General features: G+C 40.1%; 1 protein-coding gene across 1 annotated transcript; it reads right to left on the bottom strand.

Annotated features, from left to right (window-relative positions):
• map3k3 (mitogen-activated protein kinase kinase kinase 3) lies at positions 1 to 23,287 on the bottom strand. The gene is made up of 17 exons (XM_062438910.1): positions 21,986 to 23,287; positions 14,725 to 14,804; positions 14,077 to 14,198; positions 12,140 to 12,180; positions 11,533 to 11,632; positions 10,756 to 10,869; positions 10,404 to 10,524; positions 9,210 to 9,343; positions 8,777 to 8,850; positions 8,565 to 8,632; positions 7,380 to 7,475; positions 7,010 to 7,171; positions 6,109 to 6,257; positions 4,837 to 4,968; positions 2,972 to 3,101; positions 2,702 to 2,879; positions 1 to 1,511 (listed from the first exon to the last, which is right to left on the bottom strand). Exons 2-17 carry the CDS (start codon positions 14,726 to 14,728, stop codon positions 1,283 to 1,285), a joined length of 1,854 nt encoding a protein of 617 aa, XP_062294894.1. The 5' UTR covers positions 14,729 to 14,804; positions 21,986 to 23,287; the 3' UTR covers positions 1 to 1,282.

Consider the following 23,287-nt stretch of genomic DNA (forward strand, 5'->3'; position numbering starts at 1 on the left):
TTTTACTTGGTTTATCCTTTTATTGTATGTTTATTTTCTTAATGGTTTTTCCTTTTATAACCTATAACCTTTTTTACATCTGGTTTAACTTACTTAAACACATCTCCTCTCTTTTAATTGATTACTATTTTATCATATTTATATCCTCATTTTCCCTATAAATACCTTACCTTACATTTCTGATTTAACTCACTTAACTTTTAGTATTTTATCTTTTTTCACACAATTTTCGGATGTTGTTGTTAGCATTTCCTCCATTTCCGTTCGTACTGAAACGTCTGATTGATTGATTGACCTGTGACTCAAAATGTATTGGTAATACAGAAGAGGTACCAACCTGGGGCTCATAGCTGTGGTGTATCACAGACTATTGAGGCTACTGTCAGCAGAGAAATTCAGGTATTTGGCTCTTATCATGAATTTGAACCTGTCAGATTTCCTAACCATGCTGACTGATGTCTTCATTCTGAAACCAAAACGTGCCTTGGCTCATTTACCGTCAAGGATTTCAACAGCTTAACATTGTTCTGCTATTAATCTCCAGTGTAGCTATGCATGACACATCTCAACATGACGTCAATTCATCTGTTTATCACCCCGTCGACACCAACATGAAGCCTGAAATGAAATGACTGCATCAAAATTAGCTTAAGTAGATTTTAAAGAGTTGTAGCTCTGAGGGTGGAGTTTTCTTTGTTTGACAGGAAAAAGGAAGACAGGTGGAAAAAAAAGGAGAACAATCAATGTCCATTTAACACTGTAGTGCACCAGTGATGTTAAACATGCAATGGGCAGATTTTGAGCTTTACGTCTGTTGTAGCTTTAAAAATGCTGCTCAGCCTTTTTCTGAGCTTCCTGTTGTTGCTCAAAACTGCCCAAAAAGAGACTATAAACACTGGAGTGAATACTTAATGAAGACACAACTGGTGCATGAGCTGTTACTCCATGCTGTTGCCTTTGGAGAGCATCGTTTTTTTTTGGGAGTGTGAGCATAAGTGTTTGTATCTGAGGGGGATCAGCAGCTCACCAGGTGCTTCACCTGTGTCTTGCTTCCCCCTGGTGGCGACTCTTGTAAGAGCACATACTGGCTTGTCCTTTGGATTTGCATCAGAAGAGACTGAATCTTCTTTTTAAGTGTCTGAAATGTGCTCAGTGGGTTTAACGCTGACATCTGGATCAGTTCCACATCTGCATTTTTCTGCCACGGACGGGACGCTACAGATAAGTGCTGAGGCTACTACTGTGCTACGCTGCGGTTTGAAGTTCAGAAACCGGGCAGGTTTTAGCACAAGATCTGTGAGAAGGGATGTCTGAGCAGCTCCTCAGCACTTGGCCTGTGTTTGGCCTCCACGAAGATGCAGCGGATGAAGTCCCGCGCCTGGTCGGAGGTGTGCGAGGGCAGCAGCGGGTTGGTGGGTTGGGTGGCGATCTTGAAGATGGCTGCCATGGCTTCGAATTCAGCCCACGGAGGCTTTTCTGTCAGCATCTCCACCACCGTACAACCGAGGCTCCTGCAAACGACACACATGATGGGTTTTACTTGAGTTCAAACAACAAGCTGAAACAGATACCACATATTATGCTTCAGCTGCTCTCCACTTGAGCTTTTGAAGGAATGTTTTGAGTGGAAACTTTCTCCGGTTCACACACTCCACTTCTTTGCTCTGGCAGTCTGCAGAGGGCCTCCTCCACCTGTTTGGGAGGTACAACAAGCCCTCCTGGGAGGATTACTACCCCTCCCGACCCCGGCTGGGAACCTAGAACATACCAACCTCTGTTACGACCTGTCTGACTGGCCTTTAGCCAATCACATCATTCTCCTGGAGGGTCACCACCCAATCAGATTGCATAAGGGAATGTTGTCTGCTATGTGTGTGTGGGAGTGTGGTGAACTGGGTTACATTCAGTAGGCTCCTCACTTTATTAAAAAGTTTTCCTTATAAGAGCACACTGCTGCTGCCACTTCTAAAGAGTCAGTATTTTTCCTTCTTTCACATTCACGTCTCGTCATAAACTTGTCATATTTGGGTACAGAGGCGGCTTCCGGTGATCCTACTCGTTGAAGGAAGGTATTTCTCATCCAGTCTGTACATGCAACCGTTGACCCCGTTTCATTTCACTGAACTACTTTGACTGAGGCATCGCTCTGTAACGCAGCAAAATAAAAAACAGCTGTAAGCGAGAGTTATTCCTCTTAAGTTGTTGCTTGTGCTTCAGATGTAAAAATGCCACAGTGTCTGTGTTTGCTTATCATGTTCTTTTTTTACGGAGAAACAAACACTTCATTGTTTGGGACACTAGATGATCAATGTTAGCTGCAGTAGTTTGTGTATTTTTCTGTGGCAGCATTAAAAAACAACCTCAATAAGAATCTAAATATACAAGTCTAAAGGAATTGATATTCTACGAGTGTAAAACGATCTGCTCTACAACTCTACTAAGCAACTTATCAGTCAGTTAAACTACATATCAATGTGTATTATTTAAGGAAATAGATTGTGAACACAAAACTGAGATATCGTCACCTTTGGGAGCACTGAGAGTGAACCGAAACGGTACATACTCAGCCTAAACAAGGGGCAAAAATTCCCTATAAAGCTGAAGTGAGTCACTGATAACAAAACATTATACACTGGTCTCCTAGAAAATATTGTTTATACTCGCTTTACCCTGAACCACAGTGTGTATAACCTCGTCTTACCACACATCAGCCTTCCTGCCGTAGCCCTCTCCGCTGATCACCTCCGGGCTCATCCAGTAGGGGGTGCCGGTCACAGAGCGGATGCCGGTGCCAGACATGCAGATGGTCTGCAGCCTCTTGCTGGCACCGAAGTCTCCGAGCTTCACGTTGCCTACTGAATCCCGCAGGATGTTGGCACCTGAGAGGCGAGAGTTGACATAGAGAACATGTAAATATTACGGACCCCACAGTACAACGCTCAGGCCTGCGTGTAAAAAAAAACAGCGCTACCTTTGATGTCCCGGTGTACGATCATGTTGCTGTGCAGGTAGGACATCCCCTCCAGGATCTGTCTTGTGTACTTCCGGGTCACATTTTCCGTCAGAGCGCCGTAGGCTTTCAGCTGGTCTTTGACTGAACCCTGATACAAAAGAAGCACATGCTTTACATTACATACCGCCTCAAGACACAAGTGCAACAACACACATACTGTGAGAATTCAAGACCATCAAACTACCACATGACTGCAGGTCTGAGCCACATATGGACTGAATTAAAGGATCTAAAGTTTAAATATTCAATGTTGGACCATAAAGGACCTTTTTAACCATTTTATTCCCAGGAACTCTCTGCTTTAGATTTCCAGGGAAATCTAAAGCAGAGTAGAATTTAATTGACTACATTTGTGTGTATTTTCATCACACTTGAAGAACTGCAATGATTAGACAAATGAGCTTTGTTTATGTTTGTGATTGCATTTCGTATGATGTCTTGTTTTTTTAGATGTTTTTAAGATGTCTGAACATTAGAGAAGACACGAAGAGGCGGAAAAAGAGATGAAAATGCAAAAACTACCTCAGGTCTGAGCCAGAGACGGACTGAAGCTAAAATGTTCAACCATAAAGAACCTTTTGACCTTTTGACAGCTGAAGAACTGCAATGATTAGGCAAATGAGCTTAATTGCAATTTCATTTTGTAACTTTTTGAGATATTAAAAAGAAGAAATTAAGAGGTGGAAAGAGATGAAAATGCAAAGAGCCCCGGAAATCTATTTTTGATCTGATTTGATAAACTTGTGTATAAAACGTGTATAAAAAACAAACAATAAGATAAAAACAAGAAAAAAAACAATCATAACAAAATTATGTATTAAAAACAAACATGAATTTAAAAAAAAGACAAACAATAATAACCAACAGAATTTAAAATACACAACAAACTCTTAGTAAACAAACCCAAATAAAGAGGAAGTTAATACTTTATCATTTCCTGCCTACTTCTCTAGTGCTCCATTTATAGACCGACATAATATGTTAATCACACCACAAAAATACCTATCTGATAGTAACAACAATAATAACAGCGTCTAACATGAGAGAGAGAGGTTTTACTGCTTTAGTTGCTCATTTTTAGATTAGTCATAAGTAGAAACTTGAGTAACAGTTCCTAAAAATGTAACTGGATAAGTTCCTGTCATTGAAATAAACTGCAAGTGCTTCCTTTTTTAAAACCTTTTTTTGTGTGTACGTCAAGTTTCCTTTTGAAATCATATGAATTTGCGTCATTGACTCCACAAAAGGTTAAATTGCGGACACTGGTGCTGTGTCACAAACCACACACACATATTCATGTAAGTACACTTCTGTGTATTGTGTGTCATTGGCGGTACCAGATCATTACAGACTGCTAAAGTAACCCAATAAACCTTCTGATGGCTTATATGTGACAGCAGTATAGTGGCGCTTAGTGCAAAAAATATAATTTATATTTGTATAATGTGGTGATGTTCAACGTAGTTACAACCCTCGGCTGCCATTTCCAGTTTGGAACGTGGTCCCTCCCCTTCTGCTACAGTACGTAGCCAAGATGGCGACGGTTGAGGGCGAGAACTTTTTGACTGTTTTGAGTGCACCATCCAGGTAATCACACTCATTTCATATCCATACTTTTCAGTGTAAACGCACTTATGCACTCAAAATATGATGTGTAAGTACAGAAGTACGAGATTTGAGACACAGTCCTTATGAATCTTATGGTTCATAAGATGCAATATGATTGAATATATACACAAAGACTGAGGTTAAAGAGCTGATTTATTATATGTTTAGAGTAGAGAAAGTGTTCATTGTACAGGTTTGAAGCTGCTGGAACTCACCCCCGGCATGTACTCCATGAAAATGGTGAGGGTCTTCTCATTGTGATCCCTCAGACATCCGTAGTACTGAACAATTCGCTCGTGATGCAGATTTTTCAGCAGCTGGATTTCGCACTCCAACGCGCTGACTTCCTGCAAAGAAACGTACGTAAAAAGGAGACGAGAAAATTACACACTGAAGAGTTAAAAAAACATGTATTCAAACAATGCATCTGTGTTGATTTAATGTTTTCTTTTGCAGATCATTTCAGATTTTGCTGATTTTTTTTTTTTTAAAGATACAGTTGAGTCATATCTGTTAGCCGTGATCACAAAAAAATGTAAGCGTAAACACACGGATGGTAAACAGCGATTAACGAGTGCATGTGGAGTCAGCCAAAAGTGAAAGCTTAAAGCAGAGAGCGAACGAAAGCCAGCAGCGCAGTTCCTCAAAAGAAGTTCCTGTGTTTACTTCAGAGAACGAGGCCACAACAGTCACATCACAGGCCGGAGGGAAGTTAGAGACTCACAAAGTATTCCCAAAGTCCCAACACATGAGATGGTTCCATAGAAACAACAACTGATTTAAAGCTGCTACAAACCGGGAGGTGGAGGGTGTGTGGTGAGGTGACGTGAGGTCAAGGCAACGCTGACCCGTCAACACGGCCACCACAACACTCCTCTTAGATACAGGAAGTGACTGAGCATGTTTTCTATGTGTCAGGCAGGAAAAGACATTAACATGGGGAAGAGGGGTGTCGATGCCGAGGGGGAAAAAAACCCTCTTCAATACATTCTCGAGTTATTCAATTTCTCTCCTGAACATTGATTATTTCATTTACGTGTTTTGGAGATTCAATCAAGTTATAAATCATGACTTAAGACTCCGAAACTGAAGCATGAATGAGTTTAAAGTGGTTGATTCATTAATTCGATGCTCAGTCAGTCATGCTAACTACCTGCATTCCAGCATAATGGCCTGAGCGGATTAACATGCACAACATATGATCTCATTCTTGACTCGTGATTTGTCATTAATCAACAACCAATGGTTTCATATTTTCTGTTTCCATACAGGATTTACACTGTCAACATGGGGAGGAAATGAAAGGACATTAATAGATGATGAAAGGTTGCAAAACAGTGTCTACGTGCAATGACAGCAAAACAAAAAAAATGAAGCTGCAACAGCACGCATCACGGCATAAGCAAGAGGGGAAATGTACTCAAACGGTAACAGGAAGGAGAGATGAGGAAAGGCTAAAAGAGAACTATGACTAAGTAGCCGCTCACCTTGCTGGTCTCAGGACTGTCGGGATCAAACTGGACTTGCTTAGCAGCCAGCTCCCTCCCGGTATCCACATCGTAACACAGGTAAACTCGCCCAAACGCTCCCTGGCCCAGGAGCTTCCCCCGCCGCCACGTCAGCGGGGCGCTGGGTGCTGAGAAATCACACACACACACACTCAGCTGTTAACCGATGCTGTAAAATATATATAACATGACATCTTTGCATATCATATATAAGAGAAAGTGACAATTACACTTATATCCTTTAATGCACCTTCCTATAAAGTTTCTACTGACTATTTTCACCTTTTGTTCAAAGTCATTTTTAATAGTTATTTTCACATCTAAGAAAAGGTTTAATGAGAGTCGGTACAATGTTTTTTAACTCTTAATAAAAGTAAATTACATTAAGCATGATCTTGTATATCATATAAAACAGAGAGTGACATGAAAATACCTTTTCAGAGATAAAAAACTATCATTTGTATCCTTTAACGCACCTTCCTCTAAAGTTTCCACTGACTATAAATTCCCCTTTTTTTCAGAGGTAATTTTAATAGTTATTTTCTCATGTAAAGAAATCGAACTGTATTTCCCAAAATGTCATACGAGTTCCTTTAACCTGAACTGATTTACAAGTTTAATGAGAGTAGGCAGGATTTACTCTTATTTAACTTTAACGTTTCAGAAGCAGATTCTACTGAACCTTTTTATCTTTTTCATGCTGCTACAAGTCAAATCTGATTTAGTGTCCTCATTTGCAGGAATAACACCACTGACAGCGCCCCTTGAACCCTGCGGTTTATTATCTATTGATCTCATGATAATCATCCTAAAATGTGAAGTATGTGCTCTCAATAAAAGTTTGATTTAAGTGAATCCAGCTGGATCCACACACACTCACATTTATGTGCGACAGCGCGCTCCTGGGGACGTAGTCTGCCCTGGGCGTCGACCAGCTGCCAGCTGCCCACACTCTCCTCGCTGCCGTTGAGCGACCGTCGTGAGGGCACCAGAGTAAAAAGGTTCCCCTGGGGGCGACGAATCCGCGGAAATGTTCGCCGACCTGTTAGGAGAGCAGGAAAAAGAGGCTGGATGAGGGTTTAATATCACACGATGAATGTTAGAGACAACAAGTAGAGGAAAGACTACTGACACACACAGACAGAGAGAGAGAGAGAGAGGGAGAGAGAGAGAGAGAGAGAGAGACAGAGAGAGGGAGGGAGAGAGAGAGAGAGAGAGAGAGCGAGAGAGAGAGAGAGAGAGAGATTTACCTTCACTGTGGTCTTTATGATGCAGGGAGACGTGGTACCTGCGGGGAAAGGTGCCTCCCTTCCCCGCTACCCTGTCATACACGTGATTCTCCCTGTCTGAAAGCAAAGATCCAAAAAGGTCAAAGGTCATTAGGATTCATGTATGAACATTATCTTCCCTTATTGCTTTAATGTACGGAGAACTCTTTAGATATGAATTTCCAACTTGAAAATAGGGTTCACATACTATAAGTTTTCAGCTGGTTTAAGCTACTTGAAATAAAGTTATAGTTATAGTTAGATTTTTAATTAATGTTTTCCAATTAAATACTGCATCAAAACAAGTGACAAACATTTTACTCTTGATTTACTTAAATCATAAAACCAAATCCATAGGTATTTTTTAAATGATCTAATCTTCATTTTCTCACACGCCTGATAAACAGAGGCCAATTTTCAATCAGTGTCCCAATTTAAGGAATTACTACCCACGTTGGGATACATTTTCTTCTTATTTCAATATAACTAAATACATTTCTATCAACTCTTCACACTTCACTCTTTCTTCATCAAAGACTCTTTGTTAGAATTTCAACCAGCTCAAATCTTTTCTCTTCACCGGCTCCTTTATTTCAAGAAACTCACAATTTATGATATCAACATTTTCCAAATATGTTTTTTTTATTTATGAGATTCAATTCAAGCACGGAAATATTCTAGTACTCTAGCAACATATCTCTTCATCTTCCCAAACATCTGATAAGCAGAGGCCAATTTTCAATCAGTGTCCAAATTTATGGAAGTACTACCGTCATTGAGATACATTTTCTTCTACCTTAAAGTCCTTTAAAGGATATTTAAGACAAGGTTTCATTTTGGATTTATGTGACTTTGTTTTTCTTTTATATTTATGTGAGTATATATTTTAGGTTGAGGTAATCAGCAAGGCTTTTTCCCTTCTACATGCACAAAACAAACTTTAATGCATCTCTCACAACTTGCATGTGTATAAAAAAACACGATAGAAATCTACTGTATTAATGGCTTTAAAGGAGTTTAAATGTGTGAACAACTTCATGATATAAGCTGTCACAAAGCTTTATCCCATTAGATGTGAGTGTGTGGCTTTAATACAATATTTCTGCATTGTTATTAGTAATACTATGAAGTCAAGAGATCATTTCTTGTAGCTGCGTCGCCTCTCACCTGAGCACTCCTGACGATTATCAGGGTAACTCTTGGCTCTGTGCATTCGAGACTTCCTCAGTGAAGGGCTGAGTGACAGGAGAAGGAAGGAAGAACAGTGAGAGATGTAAAGGGGCGTCCGAAACTGAAGCCATTTCCTCCCAATGAGTGGTGAGTTCCTGTTCACAGCCATTGTTAAAAGTCTGTAAGGTGAGTAAAGCTTTGCTCCTCACCTGTCTGAGTTGCTGTCCAGCGACTGACAGCTTCCAGAGATAGAGTTTTCTGCACTGCTCCAGGGGTCCAGCACCTGTGCAGGACATATTAAAAAAATGAAGGGTGTGTTTGAACATGCCCCTTTCTGTATACATGTATAGTTTCAGACAGAAAATCCATCCTAAAAGAGAATTTGTATTTGGGCTCATGAACAAAGACAACTCTAGGGACTCACTAAACGGCTTACGCCCAAATGAGTTTAACATCTTCGTACCCATTACCATTCCTACCTCAAAATGTACCAAAAATCCCTCCAAAGAGTCCAAAAAACTTCATCAGAGAAGTCAGAAAGCTTGAATCGAGCTTCATCTAAGATTATAAACTCACCACATGATCACATGAATTCTATTTTAATGTGGATTTTCCCCCGTTAACACTGAGGCGATGACTCACACACTGATCGCTGGTCTCGGGGATGAACTCCCCCTCACTGTTTATGCTGGTGTATGAACCTTGGCGGGCGATCCTCTGTTGGCGTTCAGGCACGTAGCCAGGGGGCGGCGAGCTACGCCCTGTGTTCTGAGAACCTAGACAGAAATTATGAGCATAGAAGAAAATGTGAGATATACAAAAAATATTCGTTTAAAACAACAAGCAGGGCATAAAAATGTCTGTTAATTTTATGTTTTTTAACTAAGTTTATTACATGTTGGCAAGGCCGAAACTAATTTCTGTTGAGGTTTTTTCCCCAGTGTGCAGGCGGCACTGTAGCAAACATATAGTGGTTGAGACCTCACCATTCAAACACACATCTATGCAACTGCAACGATTAGTTAATGATTTAATTAGTTGCCAACTATCAAATTATAGATTCATTGTCTGCAGTCATTTTTAGGAAGGAAAAGGCAAAATTATGTGATTCTATCCTCTCAGATTAGCATATTTTCTGTATTTGAGGATATGACCATAGACTTTGGTAAACACTCATCGATACTTTTCACCATTTTCTGACTTTTTATGGTTTAAACAACTAATCGATTCCTCGAGAAAATACTTTACAGATGAATCAGTAATGAAAATAATTGTTAGTTGCAGCTCTATTTGTAATACTGTTGTCATGACTGTCAGAAAAATACAAAACATATGCAGCAGTCGTACAAAGATTGAGAAATAGAACAAATGAAAGTGCTGTTTGCAGACATACTGCTTGAAAGCATCAAAGACAGACAGCTGGTTTTAGTTTTTTCAGCCTGTTGCTGTCATTAAGTCCAGATTTTAAGCTGTCTTGCAGCCACAAAAAAAGAAAACATACAACAGGCCAGTGGTCCACTACACTAATAGCATTCCCTAATCTGATTGGCCGCTGTCCAGCAGGCATCGTCTAGTGATGGTGAACAGGAAAAGGAAGAGGACCCATTGCTAGAAGGGGAAGCCAAAGAAAGAACGGCCAGAAAGAGAGAGAGAGGAGGGGAGAGAGAGGGAGAGAGAGAGAGAGGGCGAAAGACAGGGAATTCAACGTAGTAAAAAAGACGGCATTACAGCTCGTCTTTCACTGAACGTCGAGGCATCTGAGAGAAATGACCCGATGACATTTCCTGCCTTGAATCAGCATGCCAATTATCTTCTTGCAGATAACATTAGTCGTACCAGTTGATAGATGGCGCCCTCTGGGTTCGGAGGACTGGTACACCGTACTGACGTCTCCAGTGGACTGGGAGGCCTTGATCCTCACCTGTTTACATGGACCGTGGTGGGACGGAGAGGAGGCCTGTATTTGGAGGGAGGAAAAGGAGGACAGTAGGTTTAAACATGGCTGAAGCACATGACCGAAAGATGGCTCAATGCCAGCAAGCCAGTTAGTGTAATGTAATGTAAACAAATGGGGAACTTTGATTTTTCACAACAGGGCTCTGTGGTGAAGAAATGGCAGTGGTGCAATGTGGTGCAATGTTTAAATGAACACTCAGTATATGTGTGTGTGTTTATGTGTGTGTCTCACGTTGCTGTGCTCCTGTGTGAGCAGCAGGATCTTGATGCTCTTCATGTTGGAGCTTCGGTCTAGCAGGTCGATTGCTTTGTCGAGGTCATCCTGATCTCGCAGAGGGATGGATAACTGGCAGGGCACAAAAAAAAATTAACAATACATATGAACAAGCATATAAAAAGCTAATGGAAACGTTAAAAAGGTTACTGCATTTTTGATCATTTAATTAAAAACAGAAACACACACATACACACACACTCACCGAGCCCTTTATTAGGAGCACCAATCAAATTCGATCCAACACAACGGCTCTGCCATCAATTCTACTTTTATGAAGCTTATATATTTTCAGTTTTTGTTGACATCGTCATAAAGGTGATAATTCTATTTTATGTTCATTATTGAGGTCATAGTGGGTGGTGGTGGTGGTGGCGGCATACTTAAATTATCACCTTTCTGACAATGCCAACAAACACCGAAAATTTATAAGCTTCGTAAAAGCCGAGTTTATGGCAGAACTGTTGTGTTGGATTGCATTAAATTGCACAGATGTTCCTAATAAAGTGGTTGGTGACTTGAGTGTATATGCAAACATGTACTACAATTAAGAAAAATATGGACACATACAGACATAAAGACATATATTTACACACGTGCACATATATAATAAACAATCATTGTCCTCTACATGCACTCTAGACTCCTTGATGTAAGACATTGCTGTAGAGAGAGAGGTGAAGGAGGGCAACGTGGGATGGAGCCCTAAAACAGCACAAGAGACTCTGCTTTTACCTCATTATTCATGTAATGCAGATCTAGCTGTTGGCCAAAGACAGTTTTGACTTTCTGCTGGATTTCCTCAAACTGCACCGGCCGTCCAAACATCAGGATCCTATATTATGACAAAATAATAAAAAAAATCAGACAGACAGACAAGATTATGAAAGATTTGTACCCACTGCTAGGAAAAAACTGCTTTTGAGTTACATGCACACATGCATACAATAAACACACAGGCTGCTGTTTTTAGTGTGTGCAGATTCCTCTAAGTACACCTTGCATACTTGTGGTCTTTGCTGGCAGTCACGGACTAACCACAGTGCCCCCCCCCCCCCCCCCCCCCCCCCCATTCTCCAGCTCACATACCAGTCTGAATTAAGTGCTGGAGTGTGTGTTTGCACTCTGAGATGTGCGTTTTCTCATGAACTGGGACATGTGACAAGAACAGCATGCCTGAGAGAGGGTGTTTATGTCTGTGTGCGTGTTTATGCGCTCTCTCGCTTGCATATATGTGTATGTCTATATAACACCAACACACACACACACACACACACACACACACACACACACACACACAGACACACAACATGTATGTAAATAAATCCCAAAGCTAACTCACCTCCTCTCTCCTGAGAACTCAAACTTTATCCTGACATCGTCCTGAGGAAAAACAGAAAGAAAGTGGTTAAAGAACATTCAAAAGGTCACAAAAGTGTCAAAGAAGAAAAAATATGAAACCATAAGTGGATATAATCACCACCAACAAAACAAAATGCTAGAGACTATGATTTTCCTCAAAGAGTACAATTTGAATGGCTCAACTTTAGGGTACTGAAGTTTAACGTCTTCACATTTTTGTCTCAAACGAAGCGAGTTAGCCGGACAGACACGTCACCATCTGAGCGAATCCCACTGCCTCATCATTTATGGGAACCAACCTCTGCTCATAATAAGTGCAAACTAAGTTACTGAGCTCAGGAAAATGGTGCAGACTGTCTTTCCCAGGAAGGCTTGAGAGTTCAACTGACATCACATTAAATCATCCCTGTTATAAGTAAAAAATAATGTGAACATGTTTTTAAAACGTATTTTTAATAGATTTTTTTATTATTAGACTGAAGAAAAAAGAATGGTCTTCGGGGAAATATTAAAAATGCTCCTATTTCTGCCTGGAGAGGCATGTCAGAGGCTTGTTATTGATGTTAGCTGCCATGCTAATGTTATTACACTAAAGGAAACAGGGACATAGTAAACCCAATGTTGCAGACTAACAGAGATTTTTGAAGAGGAATAACCAAACCAGCATCTAACAGATATGAAGTGACATTTTTGGGTATGTGTACATGCTGTTTAATGTGATACAGCTGAGTAGCTAATTAGCTACCTAGCCGGCTAACTGACACTGTCCATTGTTGGTTTGGTGGCTCGTTCAACAAGCTATAAGCTGCAGGTCAAGATGTGTGTTCATGTTGGTAAGTTAGATAAGAAGGAGACTCTAGCAGGAAAGCTAATCTGGGTTGTTGTTCAGAGTGGCTGGATGCTATCTTTAGCAGGATGCTATCCGGCTCAGTGTGACCGCCTGCTCTGCCTATGATAGACAGTCATGTTATCGCTGATGATGGGACAGTATTTCATCAAAATAATGCAAAAAATAGGGGGCACCATCATGTAACCAAATATGAATTTCTCTCTTTTGTTGTCAGATTAGTTTTCTCAGTAGAGAACAGACGACAAGTGATTAATAGAGCTGATATGTTTGCTGTAGAAGAAGAAACAGCAGCTTAATGTCAGTCTGACTTTATGTAAACACTAACCTACATGAGTTGTCTGTTTTTCTCTGTGGCTACAGCTTAATGATGCTAGTAAAAAAAACAAAAAAAAGCTAAGGTCATAGAGGGGCTACTGGGAATTTTTCCTCAGAAGCAGAACATATTTTTAGTGATGTGGTTAAAAATAACCGGATTTAATACATTTTAAGCTGTTGAAGTTGGAGAAACTCATTCTTTGTTTAGTTTCCCCCGCTATGATGCAACTGTGTGCAAATGGACGGTAAAAGATTCAAGCTGTGGTCAAAAGATCTTCAGCAGCCTCTAGATTCATCACGCTGCATCCTTACGTTAACAGCGAAGGTTTTTGTTTTGACATTTCAGCAGCTGCTTCTTAACTGCTGACACTTGGCTGTTCATGGTGGTGACAATGGTATTTGTGGCTTCTAACCTGAGATACTTTGGGTTTCAGGATCTTGATAAACACCTAGCTACCTTCGCCTCTTCAGAACCACACGACCACTCGTACCACTTCAAATGTTTTTCATTTCAGGAAAACTTCCATGCAAGTGTGTTTACATGTGGGATCAAGATGTTTGAGCTCAAACTAACAAAAATATCTAAGTCAATGTGATTGTGACTGAATGTTTTGAAAGGTATTATCTATCATTCAGAACCATTTCCATGAATCCTGTGATACATGAGGACACATTTACACAAGCTCAGTCTTCCAAACCATTTGCTTACAAGCTTCAGATATTTTCTATGATCCATTCTTAGACCTACCCACCTGTCTGTTGGCCTGGACTGGTGTCTTGGTTTTGCCGCTGTCATAAGACAACACAGGCTGGCGCCGCGTCATCTGGAGGGCAACCAGGTCTTTCATTATAGAGTGGAGCGCCTGCCTCTCATCTGGAGGGGATAACGGATTGGGGAAATAAAACACAATTATAGAGTGTGGATTGGAAAATGGGTGGCCTGTGTGACACAAGGTGAGAGATATGAGCTTTTAGTGCTTAGCTCTGTCTTAAAATGTGCGTGCTGAGAATAAGCTAAGTCATCTTTAACAACAGCCATATTGACACTATCCTGTGAGAGGGTGTTAGAGGCAGGGAAGGGCTGCAGTGTTTTTGATATGCCTATTCCCATGTTTGATCTCAGGGCAAGTTCTGCCTTGGCTGGAAAAGCTCACAAAGAGAAAATATTCTCCTTGTGTAGCTTGGACAGACATCATACAGCCCCAGGGCAGCAGAGAGAACCAGACCCCCATCTCCACAACGCTGAATACCAATCCTTCACCCGACAGTGTCTGGAGCAGCAGCTCGCACAGGCTCTGGCCTCAGGGATGGTGTTTGGTGTGAGTGTCTGTTTTTATCCAGTGCTGTGAGAAAAAACATGTTCTTAATGTCTGTCTTACATCAGAGTAAAGAAGACTTACTCATTGTGGCGATGTCTGCGTACGTGGTCTAAAAGCCAATCTTCAGGTACTTGTCACTGCAGAGCCAAAACACCCACAGCCTATGGATGTAAACACATAAATCAATTAGTTACAGACCCTGTTAAACTTTCTTAATATTTTTTTTAATATTTATATAAACAGAACAGAAAGATACAGATCATACAGGGGTGACACAAGGTTATCAGACAGTTTCACAAAACTTTTCAGTATTTTCAGTAAGTATCTTATTACTAAAAATGAGAAGGCAATAAGGAAAAGGGAATTATACTGTGAAACCCAAAGGCTGGCATGACAAAATGGCTGTACTGTACCCTTATTTTGTGGTATGTAGGTAATTACATTACATGCTACGGTGTCTTAATATGACACTAAACAGAGGCTTATTATTCATTTACAGCACAAACCCCTTTTCATGCTTAATTCCTTGCATGCATGTAAAAAAAAATAGCTTAATCCTGCAGAACACAGAGCTAAAGATTTCCCCTACTGAAGGTCTGAATCAGAAATAGTGTAGTGCATGTGAGGATGTGTGTGTGTGTGTGTGTATGTGTGTGCCCATGAGAAACAACGACAATTGGAAACGGCTGAAACTCGAGCTGCACTGGCAGTGATCAGTTTGGCACAGTTCATATGGGAAGAATGTTTTTTACGGGGAGTATTCTGCCATTTTAAATATCTACCAGCTTTTAATTTGTCTCCGGTTGCACGAATTGTAGAACCCGAACTCAGCTGTGTCATAACTCCATTGTTGATGTTAACACGGCAATATTATCTGCCCCGTTCAAGGCACTATAAGGCCTTCAACACTATAAACTGAGGCATTTCCTTCAATGGAGAGGGTTTCCTTAAATCTGTACCAATAAACCAAGAAATTGAAACCAGTTCAACCAAGGAGAACACAAGGACTCCTGTGCTTTTTTTAAAACTTTGAGGCCCTTAAACACAAACTCAGTTTTCACAATTACAGTAGATGGATGAATATTTGTTTGTACAGTAGATATGACCACTTTTAATTGAACAAAAAAACTGCTAAAGCTTGTGATCATAACGTCTCAAGATCATGTGAGAATCGGTCTCGTCTGGCTTCAGGTTATGCGCTTGTTTCTGAACCACCGGAGGTTTGAACCAATCAGCTTTCAAAGAGGAAAGTGTGATTTCATGAGACAGTGATAGAAAGTGATAGACAGATGCTTCATACAATCACCTGCCAGGTATTTTTTTTAAAGTACCTTTTCCAACAGGCTTTCCCATCTGGTGCGAAAGGTTAAAACAAAAATAACTAATCAAATCACATGACATGATTACGAAGTTATTTAAGCAAAACATGGAAAACATTTGATGGCTCCAGTCTCTTAAATGTGAGAATTTGCTGTTTTTCTTCGTATTACATTATAATACATTGATTCAGGGTTTTTTTTATCTCCAACCAACTGTCCAAAATCCAAACGTCTGATGTCGACACCCTCAACTCTAGGATATCGTGATAGTCGTGTTTTCAGTTTTCTGAAGGTTTACAGACCAACTGATTAATCCATTAATCAAGATGATAATTGGCAGATTAATCAACAAATGAAAATAACCATTAGTTGCAGCCTTGCTTCATTATAATAAACTCTCTTTCTTCTCTTTGCCTAATTTCAATGTGAGCTATGAATAATAGTTTATTATAATATTATAATAAATTATACTGGTGAGCCAAACTGTGTTAATACAAACAAGATTAGTCTCTCAGGCAAATGACAGATCAGTCATTTCTCATGACTGATCTAAATCGATGGAGAAAAGAGACCGATATAAACAAGAGTCTACAGTAAACATCACATGTGCTTGAACTTGCTGAGATTTAGAATAGCAAAGGTTTTAGGCACTTTAGATGTTTAGTTTCTCATCCAAAATGCAATGCCATCAGGGAGGCATCAGATCAGTCTCAAATTTATTCTGAAGCATGACAACTACCCCAACCAGGGTCATAAAGAACTATCTCCGCCAACAAGAACAACAAGGAGTCCTGCAACAGATGGTTTGGCCCCCACAGAGCCCTGATCTCAACGCCATAAAGTCAGTCTGGGATTACATAAAGAGACAGAAGCAGCTGAGATGCCGAAATCCCAAAAAGAACCGTGTCAACTTCTCCAAGATGCTTGGAGCAAACTATCATCCACGACTCAAGTTCAAGCTGGAGTTTGACTCTCAAAAGATAAACCTCTTTGTATAATCAAACAAGATGAATGAGCTCATTACAGATCTCTTTGAAAACCCAGCGATGGTAATAATCTTCTCATAACAGACAGTTACCATCCACAGTATATTAAGGATACCATCCCCATTAATCAATTTCACAGACTACAAAGGGATCTGTAGCACACCAGAGTCTTTGGAACAACAGGTGGATGTTATAAAGGAGAGGTTCAAGGCGAGAGGATATGTTGACGAACAACGAAAACACAGCATTGAATAAAGTATTTGCAGAATCAAGAATGAAAAAACTCCTTTCGAGTCTTCCTTAGTACGGTGTGTATCCTTGGATACTCGAACAGGCCACAGCAAATCAAACTTTCAATTGCCATAGTAACCCACAAGTTGGCGAACCGTACAAAGAACCTCCAAGGATAACCTTTCGTAGAGTAAGACACTCAGTTCGCCTCTATACCAAACCAATCCAAATGTTGTCACCCTCATCAGAAGGTAATTTCCAATGTGGTCGATGCTCACGATGCCAACACGCAACTAAGAGCATTTCCTTTTTCCATCGTGTAACAGGAAAACAGTGCAAAAATCGGGGAACAATTTCCTGAACAACCATTGGAGTCATAAACATCACCAAGGGTCCAACCAGATCTTTGAAGACTAGAATGGTGGAACATCGTTATGCTATTATAACGCAAACAAAGACAGTCCAGTTTGGGTTCATTTTGTACATATGAACCTCATACTGGTATAGTGGTATTGAGAGAGTTCAAATTTCCAGACAAGAAGGTAACTTGAAGGCAACCCTCCTGAAACGTAAAGCATATTGGATTACTGAATTAGAGTCTCACACCACCGAGAATGAACGAGGACCTTGATCTCAGAGTTTTCCTGTAAAAAAAAACCCCAACCTGCTGCCAAATCCTCAATATAGATTTTCATAATTGACCAGCATGTTTTCTATAAAAAGCTTTTAATTCTTTCGCCTCTCGTTGTTGAGTTGGATCGTCAAGAGTTGGTCTATGCCCCCTTTTCTATTTGATTATTTTGATTGTTTTAAAAGGCTAAAGCACGCTTACACCAAACATTGATTTCATTTAGGTTTCTTCTGTTCATCAAAGTATTTTGTATAAGTAGATTTAAGCTAATTTAATTTTCAATATAACTGTAACTAAGACAACAGGAGAGTAATACTTTATACTGTGATGAATCGTGTCTGACGACCGAGCCTACACAAGAGGTTACTGCCGTCCGTCTGAGGTCATACAGTCTGCACATTCAGAAGTCTGTCCCAGAAGAAAAAAACCGTTAACGCGGGAAACTGCTTCTGTACATGACATGGGCAGCGTCGGCACCCGAAGGCAACTCATTGACTCTGTGGATTTCTGGGTAATAATCACCCACAGGAATGCCGGGCATGTCCGCCCGCGGTCGACGGAGCGTTGCCACGTTGCTTTCAAGCTTCCGCCGCTCTCATATTCCACTTCCAACGGAGTAGGTGCCAAAGACTTTTGTCCTTCAACCCTTCGAACTTCACGGTTCTGACATTTTATCCCCCTAATAAATAACGTGGAGCTAATGATGTGTACAATTCCTGTTGCAGCACAGGTTTCGGGTGACTTCAGGGATTGATGTAGAGCCTTTATCTCCTCTCTACCTACATCTAAGAGAACAGTAGAGGTGCTGGATGTGGAAAGAAGCGCTCAAACTGTGAACCAGAAGGGGTTCTTGGTAGTCAACAACACAACAACTCACCCATGCGTCTATTCCCCCAGCTACCCTCTCTCCTCTCCCCTGTTTCTCCTGATTTTAATTACCTCCCAAGCGGAATGTGGGGAATTTAATGGAGAGAGAGAGTCTGCGCTCTACCAGTCTAGTCAGCTGTGCCCACTTTATTTTCCTTGTATCACATTTCCAGGACTAGCAGGATTTACATGGATTTTCCTCCCCCCCTCTCCTCTCTGTCTGCTTTGAGAGGTGTTTAGTCTGAGGCTGTTTTTCCCAGCCACAGTCCTTACTCTGTCTCGGGCCAGTGATGCATCTGGATTCAGTGCTTCACAGCAAAATCCCCTTCGCCTGATGTCTCTCATGTTTCAGGTGTGCATGTGAAGTTTGGTTCACATTTGAAATACTGCAATCTCGACAAGTAGCTTGTGCTTAAATCGGCAAAAAAAACATCGAGTTTTCCCTCCGTGGTGTTTTAACACATACAGACACGTTCAAATATACATTTCAAAAAGATGAATGTATGTTTAATCTCAAAGTCAAAACACATTCTTCTGAGTTTTGAAACGCAAAAAGAGCTAAAAAATGAAAAGTTAGGAGAAGAAGCTGTCAATCTATGGTCCATACCTTCTTAAGATTATACACATTGACCACTTTTAAGAGAAAAAAGTCTAATATTGACACCAAAAACACAATTTCATGGACTCACAAGTCTCTGGAGGAACATTTTGAGGCTTTGAGCTTGAGTTTACTTCTTACTACAATCACAGCAAAAAATCAAAATCTGGACAATGGTGTGGAGCCTGGGTGGAGCTAAGGCGGTGTGTGAGTGTGATAGGTTTGAGAGACCTGCCAAAATTTCACACAGATTCATTCAAGCAGTCCAAAACAAGTCTTTCACAACACCTGCATCTTTCTAGTAAAAGGGCCTGCATCTAACAGAGTCTGAGGAAATACATCAAAATATACACAAAGTACTGCACAAATAATGCTGCTGTGTTTCTCACTCAGCATCTCTCTCCATCACTGAGCAGTCGGAGATGATTAGAGAAGGTGGAGGCGAGACTGGTGGTGCGTCAGTATGCCAGCAGTCTGGGAGTCTTTGTCCCATAGGAATATTGCAGATTTGATAATTACTTGTAAAAGACTGAAATTTAAAGCATCTGCTGAGGGAAACATTGAGTAAATGGTAGTGAAACCACCTACGAATGTCTTGGATATATAGAATGAAATCAGCTTCTTCTTCTTCTTCTTCTCCCATTAGATTTCATATTCCACACTATAGCGTCACTGTCGCACATTTTTAATCACTTCGGAGTATTTCAGTACTCATGTTGGACTTTTATGCATTTTATGCTGTATTGATGTCACATGGGAATCATTTAAAGACTGAAAGCAACATTTTTTGTATAGAGTGAGTAAACTACCACTACTGCCAAACATCAAATACATCTAAGTTATCAATATTTTCAGATGCTGTTAAAGCTTTCTTTACATTAGTAATGGTTTTAAACTGATATTTTCAATCATGATCAACTGAAAAAGATTTTGCCATCAACAAGCCCCCCTCACTGTACAAGATTCATAAATATGCATGAAATTAGAGCTCCAACGATGAGATAATTATTAACACGTGCAGCGTTTACTTGTCTCACATTTGAGTACATTCAATATCTGAGGACTTTGGGCAGTTGGCCTGAAAAAACAAGACATTTGATTTGAAGTTTTTAAGATTGATCAGTTGAAAATATATTCTGCAGATTAAATCAATCATACAAATAATGATTAGTTGCAGCCCTACATGTTGTTTATTAAGTCTCAAAATACTTATTGGGCCCGTGAGTTTGTTGTAGAGCCAAGTTGTGATAGATGTATATCTCACTTCAGCTGCTCCTGATTGTTGTTAATGCACCTGCTGCAGAAACTAATGTTCCATAGAAACCAAAATACTAACTTACTTTGAACTGAATTACTAATCTTCACCAGCCTGAAGCTGTTTTTGACTGATTGTGTTTGTTTATTAGTCTGTTGTGTTTATCACTGTTTCGTTTTTGTTTCGCTGTCGCTGTAAACATCGTGTTTTCGGCCAACTCGCCTTGTGTAAATAAATAAACTCTGGGACTGTGATTACACAGAGTGGGACTAAAGATCCAGATTACATGTGTTTTATAATGTTTCTCAATTGAAAAGTGATGTGAAAGATTCAAACAAGCAGGGCAGACTGAGGACAATGAGATCATCTCCATATTTTTATAGGAGCCAGATTTTTACATTTCTGCAACTACAACTTTTACACTCAATAAACTTTTTATTCACTGATTCCACTAATTTGACACTACGTGAGGCTAATTTAAACGAATAAAGTACATAGAGCTGTTACGATTAGTTGATTAATTGATTAATTGATTAGATGCCAACTATTTTGATCATTGATAAGTCATTTTGAGTCATTTTTTAAGAAAAAAACCTTCAAACTCTCTGATTCAAGCTTCTCAAATGTGGATATGTTCAGTTTTTTTTAGTCTCCTATGTTCGTAAAGTGAAGATCTTTAGTTTATGGACAAAACAAGACATTTGAAGACATCACCTTGGGCTTTTGGGATAAACAGTGATCAACATTTCATGAGATTTAATGCACCAAGCAACGTATCAATTAATCAAGACACTAATCGGTTGAAAGGATGTAATATTCTCCCATCTGAATTTTGGATCTTTATGTTGATAAATATTTTTTAATTATTAAAAATTACATTTTTAATTTGATTGCCATACCTGGATTTCAACATGGGTTCTCTAATCTCGAAAAATCCTTTAGTTATTTAATCTTTTTTGTACATATACACATGTAGCAAACATACTTATTCACCTATTTATTTACCTTTTTTTTGCTCTCTTTCTACTCCCTCATGTCCTGTAGCTTTAATATTATCTATCTATTTCCTTTTTCCCCTAAATTGACTTTTACATACAGGCACATAGACTAATGTATGTAGATGAGCAGAGGAGAGTAAATGTACACACTGGTGACTTTAAGGGTATGTGTGCATTATAAACATGGGTATAAGTAGGAATATACCACTTTTGTTGTTATCCTTCTTCTCTTTTATTCCCATTGGCTCTTAATAAGACACATTCTCACCATGATAGAAAGCTGCTCATGCTGCCTAATGTGTACAAATTCAATTACAACTAATTAGGAATCTCTTCTTCCCAATTAAAACTTCTAAAGAGTCAAAGTGGCTTGGTTTCTCCCCCCCCTAACACATGACATGAATGCAGCATACTCTCCCCCCCAATCACATCACCTGTCATCCATCACCTGTCTCACCTGTCTCACCTCGGTTAGGACCGGACCGGGACAAGGACCAGGCTTCTCCGGTAGTGGGATGAGATGATGCAGAAGGTCGTGCAGATGTTCACGTCCATCGGTGTCCTCAGTCACACCGACACACCGGGGGAGTGCGTGTGTGTGTGCGCGCGCGCGTCATGATTGGGGGGACACTGACACCCCCCCCCTCCTCCTCTTCCTCCCCTTCCCTCCACCTCCCCCCCAGGTAAACCGGGGGATCGTCTTTAATGGAAAGTAAAGAGCACTCAAAGTGACTTTCCAGGTGGTGCAAACAAAACAGGGTCACATCAGACAGCTGTGAGTGTTACAGAGGAAAAATGTTCCGATGGGGGAAAAAAAGAAAAAGTCCGCATCAGACGACTCCAGCTGTGTCCCGAAGACAAACTCCTGCTCCATCTTTGGAAAACTTAAATTTCCAAAACATTTCCAGCAGTAGGGACACACACATACACATACACACAGGGTCTTTGCTGGAGCTGAATCAGACCAGGTGTAACAACAACCGTGTGGCCTGAATGAAATCCATTTTCAACTCAGCCAGAGGAAAACAGACGATTTCCGTGATTTTGATGGCCTCTCTTCCTGCTAAGTTTGCAGATTTTGCTCCTTTCTCTGTGTTGCCAGCTTTCACTCCAAAAACATTAAAGAGTTCAGACTTATTTCTTTAATATTACTAGGCTACTTCACATTAATTGCATGGCATTGCAATATCCATATACATTAAACAAAGAAGAAGAGGGGGGCTTGTGCATGATCCTCTATTATAGCCTAATAAAAAAGAAGTGCAGAAGTGCAACATGAAACAAAAGTCTCTGCTATGAACAGATATTACACTCTTTTTAAAAAAAGCGTTTTAAATATACATTAACTTGATTGATTGTGTCGAGTGAAATCCAATTAAGTTATCGACCAGACTACAAGGAGCATTTCGGATTTTACTGCATTAATGTGTCAACTAAAACTGACTTAAATGTTGCAAGAAGATAAAAGATAAAGAAATTTTTTTTTCCTTTTGTCAGCAACAAAGTCACAAAGTTGTCTCGCGGTGCCTTTGGGTATAAAAAATGTAGTCCACAACTTCTGCTTAAACCAATGCAAAAACAAAATACACAGCAAAAAAAAAAAAAAAAAAATCTTCAACCCAATACGTCAAACTTCCTGACAGAAAAAAATATCACCATGAACCACCACCGGAACCTGCTTTAAAGCCTCAAGATAGACCACAAAAAACTGTGTTCCAAAGTCCTTGTTGCCCCAAAAAATGCCTCCGCTGTCCGCCGT

Source organism: Scomber scombrus, chromosome 18 (assembly GCF_963691925.1).
Source record: "Scomber scombrus chromosome 18, fScoSco1.1, whole genome shotgun sequence".
Taxonomy (NCBI): domain Eukaryota; kingdom Metazoa; phylum Chordata; class Actinopteri; order Scombriformes; family Scombridae; genus Scomber; species Scomber scombrus.

Coding starts and splice junctions, on each gene's coding strand:
- map3k3 (XM_062438910.1), bottom strand. Junction 12,181..14,076: donor CAGTCCAGGCCAACAGACAG/GTGGGTAGGTCT, acceptor GTTTTTCCTCAG/GACGATGTCAGGATAAAGTT. Junction 10,525..10,755: donor TCACACAGGAGCACAGCAAC/GTGAGACACACA, acceptor CTCCAAATACAG/GCCTCCTCTCCGTCCCACCA.